At 37.6% G+C, this 13,834-nt stretch overlaps 1 protein-coding gene across 1 annotated transcript in view; it reads right to left on the minus strand.

Annotated features, from left to right (window-relative positions):
• LOC140157036 (rho guanine nucleotide exchange factor 10-like protein) overlaps positions 1 to 13,834 on the minus strand; it is a 150,491-nt gene that overhangs the window by 17,242 nt on the left and 119,415 nt on the right. Inside the window, exons 10-14 of the mRNA XM_072180099.1 lie at positions 11,995 to 12,174; positions 7,302 to 7,418; positions 6,369 to 6,461; positions 4,856 to 5,026; positions 4,157 to 4,210 (exon numbers count right to left, since the gene is read on the minus strand). Coding sequence (XP_072036200.1) covers positions 4,157 to 4,210; positions 4,856 to 5,026; positions 6,369 to 6,461; positions 7,302 to 7,418; positions 11,995 to 12,174 — 615 coding nt within the window. The remainder of the gene's footprint in view (positions 1 to 4,156; positions 4,211 to 4,855; positions 5,027 to 6,368; positions 6,462 to 7,301; positions 7,419 to 11,994; positions 12,175 to 13,834) is intronic.

Genomic DNA, 13,834 nt, shown 5'->3' on the forward strand with positions numbered 1-13,834 from the left:
GGCAGCCTTTTGAGATATGACAGTATGTGATGCTAAATATAACAAGTCTCCAGTAGTTAAGTTTCAAGCGGCACTCATGTTGGACAAATCCACCTGTCTTCAACTTGAGGGGTTTATTTATTATACTTTTGATCAAAGCTGAAAGATTCGGAAAAAAAAAATTACATTTATTTCAATCCTGCGAGATGATGCTACAGATGTCCGAAATGTCAGCAAAACTTTAGATTAGAACTAAGGCATGATCTGGTCCACTCAGACAAAAGTTAGGGCTTACAAAACTTAGACTTGGGTATGAGTACACAGCAAAAATAACAAAAAACATTTAAGTTTAGAGAAGGGTGTTAAGGGAATTGTTAAGTTGCTTTTCTTACACACTCACATTGTCTACAAAAAGTGCATAATTTTGCAACCAATTGACCTGGCCAATTGACCTACAGACAAGAAAGAGGTGGGGGAGGAAGGGGAGGTACTTCTTTTTTTTTTGTTAGAGGTGTGCCATGCTGAGTTTTAAAACAAATGTATCTTTAACAGAACTGACTGGGAGCAAATATGGGGTTTTAAAAACAGTTTGAAGCTAACAAGTATGAGTCTTAAAAACTGATCACCAGCTAATAGGGATCTTATGAACTAATTTGGGAGGAACAAAAGTTTAAAAAAATATTTGAAACAGTGAACTGATTGGTAAAAATATAATGGATGATTAGACAACTAGAAAATGAGCGTAAAGTGGTATTTTGAAGAACTAAAATGGCATGCAAAATAGATACTTTGGAGCAGGATATTATTTTTATTTTTACTACGTTTTATTGTATGCACTCTGTGGCAATCCTTAAATCCTTATTGGGTTAAATTGACCTACAGACAAGAAAGAGGTGGGGGAGGAAGGGAGGTACTTCTTTTTTTTTGTTAGAGGTGTGCCATGCTGAGTTTTAAAACAAATGTATCTTTAACAGAACTGACTGGGAGCAAATATGGGGTTTTAAAAACAGTTTGAAGCTAACAAGTATGAGTCTTAAAAACTGATCACCAGCTAATAGGGATCTTATGAACTAATTTGGGAGGAACAAAAGTTTAAAAAAAAATATTTGAAACAGTGAACTGATTGGTAAAAATATAATGGATGATTAGACAACTAGAAAATGAGCGTAAAGTGGTATTTTGAAGAACTAAAATGGCATGCAAAATAGATACTTTGGAGCAGGATATTATTTTTATTTTTACTACGTTTTATTGTATGCACTCTGTGGCAATCCTTAAATCCTTATTGGGTTAAATGGTTCAGATCATGTTGCATAAATATGATGTAAATAGCCCTTTTTATTTTTCTCATTTCAACTCACAGATCATGTGATAACAAGTAATTAGTGGGTTTTTAGCGGGTTTGCCGTCGGACAAGTTTAGAACTGTCAAGCTTTACGTCAGGAGTAGCTCTGACATCTTCAGGTCAAAGTACCTAAGAATGAGACATGCAGGCCGCCCCTTGCCTACTGATGGCTCTGAAAAGAGCTGTTCACTGAAGACTGCCCCTTGTCAACAGAGAACAAGGAGATTTCGCCTATCTGCTAAATTTGAACGTTTGATGGCTCTGATAACAAGTAGTTGAATTAATGAAAGTATTTCTGGTAAGCGACTGAATGTTGTTAGTCATCCAGTAGTGTTTTAATTCAAATTGCTATACACCAATCCGAGAAGCGTTTACTGTATTTGGCCCTCTATTGACGGCAACACAGATGTACCAGAGCGGGAGATTTAATTCGTAATTCAATACTCATGATTGTGTATTGAATATCACTGTTGTGTACAATGCCCGGGTACAATTCTGTATAGCACACAATAAATAATGGATGGAACCCCCGACCTCGGGACACCACAGTTTTACACCGGGGACACCGCAGTAATGGCGAAGTCGGATAGGTGTATAAGTTAGGAAAATAAAGATGTATCGTACAGAATGAGGTATCAAAATTAGTATGATTTATTTCCAAAACTCTATCTCTTGGTCAGTTTTGTAGCCATTAATACCCAGCATATATGCTCCATTTTTCACATCCAAACTTTTTGTGTGCCTTCTGAAACTTTACTACAACATCAATTAGTAAACATGTGTTAAAAACAAACAAAAAAGGCCAAAGGGGTTGTTATTCATTCACTCAGGGTTAGATTGTCAAGTTAAACATCTCCTCTTACCTTTAATATCATAGCCTGATATAGGGTAGGCAATAATGATTGAAATCACCAAAAATGAACGAACGAATCAGTCAACATATATCTTGAGCAGTTTCATTTGTGCCTATTGCTACTATGTCCTGTGTCACTTCAGTAAATACAGAGTATCTACAAGTAAATACCATAAACGTTCGCCTAATGGCGCTATGGGCTCCCTAGACATAATTGGAATTTTAGACATAAACTAAAAGTGCCCTCCCATAAATATCCCACCAGCAAATAAGGGCACATACCCTTAATTCTTGTTAGGATTTTTTGTGGAGGGAGCTCTCTATTTGTACATGAAATTTACTCCAAGGCAAAGGTGCCCAGGTGCGCCATTAGACGAACGTTTACGGTACTATAATAGCAGATGCCATGTTTTTACTTTCTAGGTTTGACCCCCAATCATTAGGGTTAGGTCAAGGTTAAGTTTAGGGTAAAGTTATTTGTTAGGGTTACGTCCTAGTTACGTTAAGGAGTAGGCCTAGAGGATTAAAAAGTGGTTGAGATTAGGTTAAGGGTATCTGTAAGGGTTAGGTTCAAGGGTTGGGCTATGGAACACAGTCGGAATTAATTGTTCAGATTCAGGTTAGGTTTAGAGGTAGAGGGATATATTTAGGATTTAGGCCTAAAGAATTGAAAAAGGGTGCGATTAAGGTATGAGTATCTGGAGGTTGAAGGCTATCAGGACAAAATGACATGTGGGTGAAATGACTGCAGGACAATGTAGTAATAGACATTGATAAATTTGCAAAATGTGTCTGGTATGAATGCAGTTACACATAATAATGTTGGCAATGTTTGGTATGTGAATGAAAACAAAATGGTTGCTGGTAAATAGCTCTACAAAAATTAGATTTATTACTCTACAACCCACCCTATTATGTTCAAAAATAATGAAAATGAAACAAAAATTGAATGTTTTGCAATACACTATGTGAAATTTTAATTTCACACAGTGTATTGCAAAACAATACACTGTGTGATGTTTCAATCAGAGGCAAAGTTTTTAATGAAGGCAAAAGCCCACTTTCTTACCAAAAGGGTATGACACAAACTGATCCACTCAAGGCAAAGGAAGCAATTTTGAAAATGAACAAGAAGGTGCATAGCCAGGGGAGCAGCTACTCCCCTTCTTTTTTTTTTTTTAAAGCCAAAAGGTCCAATTGCAGAAAAGCTTGGATCTGCAGCATACTTGGTTGCAGCTTTTATAATGCTAAAATTCATATACATTTTATTGGGTGTTTTTTTTGCTCCTACACATAAGTTTTACAACTCTCATGCCTTTGGCCACAGTGGATCAAATTATGTCACAAATGTAACCATATTACTATTTTCATGATGTATTATTCCATGTTAATTGAACAGTTTGTGAAAAACCAGTAACTTCTATCTATATATACCTTTGTATAAGTTTTCCCAATCTATAAATACACCAAATACCCCTTATTCCCATATCATAAATGTCAAAAGCATGGCATGAATCTTCCTTTAAAAAAACTGATGGAAAAATGTCTAAAATAGACAAGGTATTACTGCATTCAACTAGATCTATCCATTCATATGGCTACAGCAAAAAGTAATTTTTATGACCAGAGTCTGATCTCATGATATAGATAATTGCCATATAGGATTGCCATGCATGGGGACTACAGATTTTTGATCAGTAGTCAGTAGGTACCCTATTTACCCTCCATAAGCAACGAGGCAAATAAGCAAATAACCATTGCACATTGTGATAAGGTTTTTAGGCTAAATGACCCAGGTCCTTGAACCTACAACATCACCATAACCAGGAGGTAACAGGGACGTCCTCAGTTCAAAACCAAGCCATCAAAAATGGATTTCCCCCCTAAACCATTTGGTAAGGGAATATATCAAAGTTAAATGCAGTGTATTACACTTGTCTGCCATATATGATAATATGGACTATATCAAGTCTGCTTACCGTTTGCAGCATGTCGTCCTGTCTTACAACCCAGCGTATTCTGTCGTTAGGCAGCTGAAAGATAATCAATGAATATGGGTTTTAGTTTCAAACGTTACATATAAATTACACCTCACATAAACAACATAAAACTTAAACTCCAGTTCACTTTGACTTGACTTGCAAAAAACTTATATAGCGCATAAAACATAATAGATATTGATATTTCATCCTATGAGTGGCTCCAAGGAAAATTATTGTACCATCCACAAACTCAAAATTGCTGTTGACAAATGCTAAAAATGAATCATTTTTAAATGACACCAAGTTTGTTTTTGCACCACAGATACTTTTGAAGATATGATACAATTCATAAAGGAATATATAAATACTAGTGGCAATGCAGTTCTCCGAAAAAGAAGTAAAGAATTCCTCTTAAATTCAGGGGAAATGACCCCCTTATAGAACCCACACCACTCCTCATGTGTTTCAGCTTTATTTGACTCAATACCTGAGTGCAAACCCCTCTATAGATCATGCTCCCTGCCACAATTACTTTTTTATGGTTTGGCAAGTTATATGGGTATCAACATCTAAACACACACAAAATAACATTTATGGTGTTCAACTTTTAGAGGAGTTCTTGTCAAAATTAGGCCTGCTGCCGACATGGTTCAGGTTTTGTGGGAATGGGTCATCCCTAGAGGCCAAACTTATTACCTTGTGTGATAGTTTAACATTGAGGTTCTTGATGAGTTGTTTCACAGCATGTTTCTGCTCCGTCTGTTTCTTCCTGTCATTCAAAACCCCAGCCAGTGTTTCTAGTTTTGTGAGTGCTAACTGTAGAGGCATTCTGTCAGCATGACCTGAAGGTGTCCGCTTCAGGAGGTCCTGCAAAAGTATTTGAAAAGTCAGATTAAATGATATTGGTGAACATTAATATCACATACAGTGTAACTGTAAAATACACATATTCATGTGTGTGCATGAAAGAAGGGAGTCTATGAAGCAAGAAATATATACATTCTTATATAATCAGCTTATTCTTTGTTAATTAGAGTTAATTAGTCTGTTTGTTTTCCACACAGGAAGTTCTCCTTTTTGATTCATTGACACTTCCTGTCAATCATTTTGACATCCTCATCTTGACACATTGTGTAAATCACATTGACATGTCCTATTGACAGTTCCCCTTGTGAATATAAGGCGCATCATCTTGCTTATTTAGTTGCTCTGAAGATGGTACTCGCTAGAGTTCCGAAAGCTCAGCCCTATGAAAAGGACTTCTCTAGGGAAAGATTAAATCTTACTCAATACTCTTTGTTGTTTTATTTTATGATGCCACTTTTCATGCCATTATATTTAGAGAAATAAAGACCACAATTCAAACAGACTTGCTCACTTGTTGTCTGCACTCATGGACCTTTACACTCTTAATTGTACTACCGGTCCTCCATCTACTCTCTGCCCAGTAGGGTTTATGAATACTGTAGTATATAAAGGAAAACCCTACAGGGTACTAACATCAAAGATTCTCATATTGCAACCCTTATATTGGAAGTCCTGCAAGTCCTACTTAGCTTCATTAAGTGTAACATTAAAAAGTTTGATTGAGATTACTCCAGTACCAGCTGTAAACTCTGGTATACCTCAGGTAATCTTGAGGACCGGGGTTCAATTGATTTTTCACTCTCTCTATTTATTATATGTCAGTTTGCTCAAGCATCAAAAAGTCATTCAAATTATAATTTCTTGGGCTTGCATCATTTATTTCTTATCCTTGCATATATTATATCACCTGTAAGGATTAAGCATATGCCTCAATTCTTCATTGTTAAAAAAGTTTCTTAAAATAGTTGAAAAGGAATTGCTTACATAATACATCTGTGAAATTAACATTGTCTAAAAACCTAAGCAAGCTTCAATGGGGTATTCCAGTTGAAATCCACACTACCCCTGTGGAAGATTTTGGAAATATGTTCTACAGGGAGAGTATGTTTTTCAAATGTAATTGGTCAGAGTTAATCATTTTGAAACCCATACTCCCCCTGTATTATGGCTTTAATATCTTCCACAAGTCAACTGGAGTGAGTATTTCAAATGGAAGTTACCCAATTGTCTATTCTATTCAAAATTGATACTCCCTCTGTGGCATAGTTTAGCTAAATCTTCCATAGGGGCAGTGTGGATTTTAAACGGAATAGCCCAATGATGCATTCAGCATCCTCCTCACCTGTAGTAAACATATGAATTGTGGAAACCTTTGTATTGGTTTCACCATAAGACCATACAGGCTTAATCTATCACTGCTAGACATCTGACGACTCTGTGGAACAAGATGGCACACAAAGACAATGGTTAGCAATCCCTAATCAATGCTCATTGTTGCAACTTGTGAGCTATATCAGGGTTAAAATTTGGGCCTTGCCTGTTGGAAATTGAGAATTGTAATAACACATTAGGTAGTTTATAAGGAGTTAGTCTAATTGTACATTACAGCCTTGTTATATAATTGAAGACCGAATTGAATTAAAAAGACAAGTTTGCGTCTGATGTCTGAAGGCATGAGGTGATTGGTTGCTGACCTGCGCAGTACAGCATTTTTGGTCTGGTTGCCAGGATGTCGTACGCAAACTGGTCTTTTTTATTTCGGTCTTCAATTACATGAAAGTTTTACCTGAAGGCATTCATAAGTGGGCATTCATAAGTGGGCATTACCACCAATGCTCCTGATTGAGTAACAATCAAAATAGGGCTTTTTAGAACAATTTTATGCTGAATCCCATTTAACCTTATTGACTATTCTGATTGGCTTAATACATGATATAACCCCCTCCTTTAACCAATCAAAATAGTCCTTAGAGACCAATTATTTGGTCAGTAGTGTCCATGGGATTAAACAAAAACCTATATGATCATACACTTGTCAAAAACAGTAACAAAAGCAGACAAGTTGAAATAATAGTGGGTAAGTTTGCAAATTATAGCAATCCATCTAGCCAAAGCCAATAGGCAAGCTGATATATAAAAAAAAAGATAAGTCTTGGCAATCTTGCAGCACATTACTCCACAAGGCTCAAGAGCTTCATTCAGTCCAAGCTAAGCTCATCTAATTATGATGCTTAGAGTGTGTTACCTGCGATAACTAATAAGCCCCTTGTCTCACCTCTATAAATTCCCTGAATGCTGGTTTCTGAGCGGCAGCTTTCTTGGCAGTCTCCATGGCATTGGTGAAATTATTCACGTATGCGCTGTACATCTCCAAAACCATGGCCTTTGAGAACTGAAAAGGAAAGAGAGAAGATATAGAAAAGTTCATGTTATGTGTGAAATAGTAAATGGCTCCCACATGCTGATTTCAGACGGCAGCTTTAACACTGTTATGTATGTACACTCAAGGTCAAATAGCTGCCACATAGTATACCAATAGATCTTGATTCCAGGGAACAAATATATATCAATATATAAAGACATGATTTCAAAAGATGATTCAATAGAACTGTTGAAGTACTTGTAGCCTTCCGTCAAGTGGTGGCTACGGTGGCTTCACCACTCACTCACAAACATAACTAAACCAACAAAAACAGAAAAGGTCACTGAAGGTACTGGGTATTATCATCATATATGCATAGACTAATTGGAAAACTTTGGCAACGTTTTTTCCCGTCGCAGAACATAAAAGAACCGGATGCAGCACACCTTTGGGAGTGAATGGGAGCTTAGCTGTGAGTTATTGACGTCAAACGTCTGGAAGGCAATTTGTGTTGTGTGTGGGAGGCCGAAATTCTGTTAATAGTAATACACAGTAGGGATATTGTTGCTGTATTTAATTCTCGGACACGACATGCACAAAGAGTGCATCTACAAGCATGCCACACGCGCATATGACGTTGTTAACTATGCACAAAATGACAAAAAATTATCACACTATGCAATGTTGTTACTAGGCAGCCTCAGGTGGTCCAATAAAAAGGTTGACAAAGTTTAAATTGTCGTGTTAATTGCACTCCTTTGCAACAATGTGTATAATGTAAATTACTGATTTCCACTTTCAGAAAACATACTTTCTCAATCAGAATTTTTCCAACGCTTCGCGTGCATTTGTACCATAAACTTCTATTGTAGCCAAAAGGTGCTGGATTCACTATACTTGAAGACAATATTTCCAACCCCGTCCCCCAATGTCAAAAAGAAATCTGCGCCACTGTTCCGGGACACATTCCAAGCAGATCCCAAGATTCCTTAGAGTGTTGATGTGCTTACAAACTCAAACAGCATGAACCCTCACCTCTCATTTATTATGTTTTCCCCAGCTTGCCCCCCAAATAAAATTGTCTAGTTACGCCACTGTTCCTCAATTCCAAAGGCAAAATGTTTAGATTTTTCACAATGTCCTCCAAATAACTGATGTGCAGTTATTAACCTCCAATGAGTTACTCCATTTGAAATTTATACATCCCCTATGGAAGACATAACCTTAATCTTCCACACAGGGGTATAGATTTTTAAATGCAGTCCCCATAATGGGCAGGTAACCCCCATTTGAAATTCCCTCTGTGGGAAAATAAAGTCATGTCTTAGGGGTGTGTGGATTTCATCTGGAATAGCCCAATGCTGGTGCTGCCATTACTTCTTGAAGCTTCACATCTTCTCCAGATAAATGTCTTGGTAGATGACCTCACCACATAGCTTCACATATCCACATCTGCCTACGCCAGTATTAAAAGCTTGTATTGCTAAATTATCCGAAACTGTCTATAATTTAACCAATTTAATAAATAGATTCAAATGTGTTCAAGTAAAATACTTGCCTAATGCATATAATCCAGAGAAAGACACAAAATTGAAAAAACAGACTTCAGGTCTGAAATTTGATACTTAAATCACCGCTGCTACATTTAAACTATGTGGGTGGAAGTACTTAGTGGTAAATGCTAATATCCGTGGAGTGGCTGCAATCCTACTTCATGCCACTCTGCCAGCTTGCAAAACTTTATTTTGTCATATGATGTTAACATTTTTGAGAACTGACATTCTTTTTCCAGAAATCTACCAAAATATTGAGGTAAAAGAATGTATCTTCTATCTACATCACTATCAATTTGACTGCTCAGTGAAAGGAGAGAGTAAGTGCAATAGCTGCCATGTGTAGCTGACATGTGTACATGAGTACGGTATACTGTGTATAAATTGCCAAATGTTCACAGGGCAGCTATTGCACTTACCAACTTCTGGCACTGAGCAGTTGAATTTACTTCATTTTGCCATGGTTGAGTGTAACTTTTTTATTTGAATCACATGGAAAAAGGGTCATAACATACAAAGACAATGCTGTCTTTTGCCAATGGGTTAAAGGCCTATTCTATGATTTGGTCATTTATAATATCATAAAAAATAAAAAAATCTGTTTTTTTGCACCTTTGGTAGTAGCATAGATGTGCTACCATTACCTACATGTATTTTAATGAGGCTTCAACTTTGTCAAATGTACCTTTGCCTGTGCAGGATGAATTAAACAAAATTTCCTGAAATCAGGATATTTCCTGTAAACTAGCATCTCTGGAACTAGTAAGTGATATAATCGGATCATTCTTTTGCAAGTATAAATAACCGAAATACCAGGTAAATTCACCTGCAATAATGCTCATTTTCGCATCCTCTTCAGAAAAGTATAACGAAACGATGCATAATCTGCAAATCATACCCCGATCCCATTTGTTACATTATGCCCACAATACACACTTCCTGTAACATTGTAGGATGTGTCTAATGCTACTATGATGCTATCTGATACAGGGATTCAACATCAGAGCGGAACTAATCATAGCTTTAAGCTACTGGGATCCTCCACGAATCACGTCATGCAATAAATGCCGGATAATGTTGCATGATGATCTAGTTATCCGCCTCAATGGAGGTGTTCTACTAGAGACACTATGGACCACAATGGCCTCATCCCAAATGGCATAGTTCAATTACCTCAATTAAACACTCATAGTGCAAAATTTGACCTCAACTTGCAGAAGGTCATTCAATGGATGTACAAATGTATTGGGGTTAAAGAACTGTGCCCTGATAGATGAACATATTGTGGATCCTAGTGAGACACATAATGGAACAGTGGTTCTTAGGGTCAGGTTTGCGGCAGACAGGTTAATCATTACTGGAGGCTATGTACTAGATACTTCCAATATCATGTCATACAATTAATGTTGGATATGTTACACCGTGATCTACAATTATGGTGAAAACGTCTTTGCACACTGACTTCAAAGACAAAAAACTGCCACCTCTCTTAGAAATACCAATGTTTTCAGCATTTTTCTAATTGTAATAGCGTAAAACCATCTTAAAAAAATTACCGTACATTATCAGAAAAACCAAACCCTTTCCTTGAAAAACAATGCATCTTTCAATCCTTACACATATCATTTGCTCAATCACTAAAAACACCACATTTGACTTAGTTTCATTGGTCACGCACATGTATGTTACAGTTTTTGAGTACCTCCCCAGGCAACTGAGTTAATCATTTCTTGAAGCTCCCAAATCACGTCACACGATTAATGTCGGATAATGTTACACATTGATCTACTTATTTGCATCAGTGGAAGCATCCTACAACAGAAATGTAAAGACTGTGGTTTGTTCCACCTGAGCAGTCGCGTTAATCACTTGGCTATTCCATTTAAATTCCACACTGCCCCTGTGTAAGATTTTGGAAATATCTTCCACAGGGGGAGTATGTTTTTCAAATGTAATTGGTTAAAGTTAATCACTTTGAAACCCATACTCCCCCTGCATTATGGCTTTACCTATATCTTCCACAACTGGAGTGAGTTTTTCAAATTAAAGTTACCCAATTGTCTCTTCTATTCATACATACTCCCTCTGTGGAAGACCTTTGCTAAACCTTCCACAGGGGTAGTGTGGATTTTAACTGGAATAGCCCATCGCTTGACGTTAGATGATACCTGCTATTCTCACATCACACAATTAGTATCAGATAATGTTGCATGTTGATCTAGTTTCTGGCTCCATCATTTACACTACAAAACGCGTCCTCATAAAGTCATGTACTAGTCTATATAACTTGATCATCAAAACGCCTAGATTTATCATATAATGCCTAGATTAAGAGATGTGGAGATGTGGGTGAAAGAAGTGTCCAATTTCATCCTTGTTTAATAAATAAATAGTGTGGGTTTTGTTTTGCAACATCATTAATCACCATATCTAGGAACAAATTTTATGGAATTTTCAGTAAGCGTAAAATTACAAAATATGATAAGTAATGAACCAGTTTTGCTTGTTCCCATTAAATGATTCCTGAACATCGTACATCTCATCAAGTTATCCATTTTTCAAATTCTTTAAATCTTTTCACACTTTCAGTCTAAACAAGACATAAAGTGCCAACCTGAACTAGATCAAAATGCAACATTATCTGATACTAATTTGTGATGACTTTGGGGCATACGTACCGGACTGGACTGGACAGGACAACCAGACCAGACAACCAGAGAGTGGTATTCCTCAATGCTACAGAGACAGACTGACAGGAACAGAGAGTAATACTCACTGATGGTACAATGACATCCCCAGGGACTGCCAGGTCTTCCAATGTCTCCAATCTGCTAGAGACACACTGACAGACAGACAGACAGACAGAGACATACTTACTACAAAGACATCTGCTACCCAGAGGACAGTCAGACAGCTAGAGACTACAAAACTTACTGATGAACAAAGACACCCCATGGACCACATAGTCTTCCCATGTCTTAACTCCAGAAAACAAGCAGACAGACAGACACCGACACCCAGTCAGACAGACAGACAGAGACAGTAATACTTACTGATGCAACAAAGACATCCCCAAGGACCTCTGAGTCTTCCCACGTCTTCACCCTGCTGGCCAGAGCAATCTGGAACATGAGATGACATTGGTATATGCCTCGCACACGGTAGAAGATTAGTTTGACTTTCTCTCGCTCTAGAAGAGGAGGGTCGCTCTCCAGTAGAGGTTTCTCATAGGCCTGTCATAAAAGAAATAAATAGTATGTTTTATTACACCTTATAAATATTCATGATCTAATCGAGCCACTTCATTGGCCAATTCCTATTGGCTATTTTCCTCCTTATGAAAGTAGCTCGGGTTAATTCCCTACAACCTCACCCCCAGAGTCACAGTGAGGTTTAATAAAACAAATACTACATGGTTTATATTGGGGTAATTGGGCACACTATTTTCCCTAGGTACTGGCTACGGGCCTACCACCCCTCACCCTTCGGGTTCGGAGTGATAGGCAGTGGCGTAGCCAGTGGGGGGGCAGGGGCCGGTGCCCCCTGCTCGTCATGGCCGTCCGGTTCATGTAAGGCCGTTGGTAGACAGACGGCGTTGGTGAAAAAAATTGGGTTAACAATAGGTTATTTTTTACCCAGGGTGACAGAAAAAAAGGGGAGAATTGTAAAAAATGATGAACAATTTTGAATAAAATTGAATTTTACACAAAAATTTTGTGTTTTTTATGATGGTACCGCCTATAATCCTTTTATTTTTTGCTCCTCACTTTTTCAAACCATGCAAAAAAAATTGGGTCAACAAATCACAACTTCCGTCGGCAAAAAATATTTCCGTCGGTACATTTACAAGTTGTGCCCCCTCGGTTCCAAAATCCTGGCTACGCCACTGGTGATAGGCCTGTAGCCAGAGACCTCAAAATAAAAGTGTGCCATATTTCCCCTCTAACCATCTAGTATTTGTATGATATTTATAGAATATTCATCACCTTTAGACATTTTGTAAAGGCAGTATTTAATATGCTGCAGCATGTGTCACATTCTGATATAGATAGATATTATGTATGCAAGGTACATGAACAAAATGTGACACACAATATTGAAGAAAAAAAGAGCAAAACGTGCCCAGGGACTATTATGTGCATTTTGAAAATGAAAGTGTCAGTGCAATATTTTAGTTCGATAGATGTGTGTGTTAATTTACTATGGAATTCAAGAAAAATCCATGCCATGTATGTTTAAGAACTTAAGAAAACTACAACCTTTATGTCGAGCATATCTAGGAGATAACCTTTAAAAAACTTCGGCCAGGCACAAGTGACCTGGTGAAGGGGGTCGCCGTAGATAGCTGTCGCCGTAGATAGCTGTCGCCGTAGATGGCTGGTGGGGTATTTTTACAGGACAGGCAAGTGTAGCCAAGTTCTTTTATTCATGGATCATCTGCCCCCATTGCCAGATGAACCACAGGGAGATCAGAGATTTTTTTGGGAGTCTTGCTGGGAATTGAACCCGGGACCTCTCGTACCAAAGGCAAAGACCTTAACCAGTGTGCCACACTGCTCCCTGTTAAGAGACTATACAGGAGAGCCTCAACAGGTAAAATTTTAATTCCACATAAAACAACAAAAAAAGTAGTAAACAATATTATTGTATTAAGCTTATATATCCTGATCACGGTTGGGCCATTATAATTGAAATCTGCCAACACCCCTGTGGAAGATTTAAGAAACATCTTCCCCAAAGGGAGTATTTTTTCAATTGGAACTGGCTAGGGTTAATCATTTTGATACCCATACTCCCCCTGCATATAGCTTTACCATATATCATCCACAACAGGAGGGAGTATAGCAAATGGAAGTAGTTACCCAATTGCCTATTCTATTTGAAACCCATACT

The sequence above is a fragment of the Amphiura filiformis genome, chromosome 7 (genome assembly GCF_039555335.1).
Source record: "Amphiura filiformis chromosome 7, Afil_fr2py, whole genome shotgun sequence".
Lineage (NCBI taxonomy): Eukaryota > Metazoa > Echinodermata > Ophiuroidea > Amphilepidida > Amphiuridae > Amphiura > Amphiura filiformis.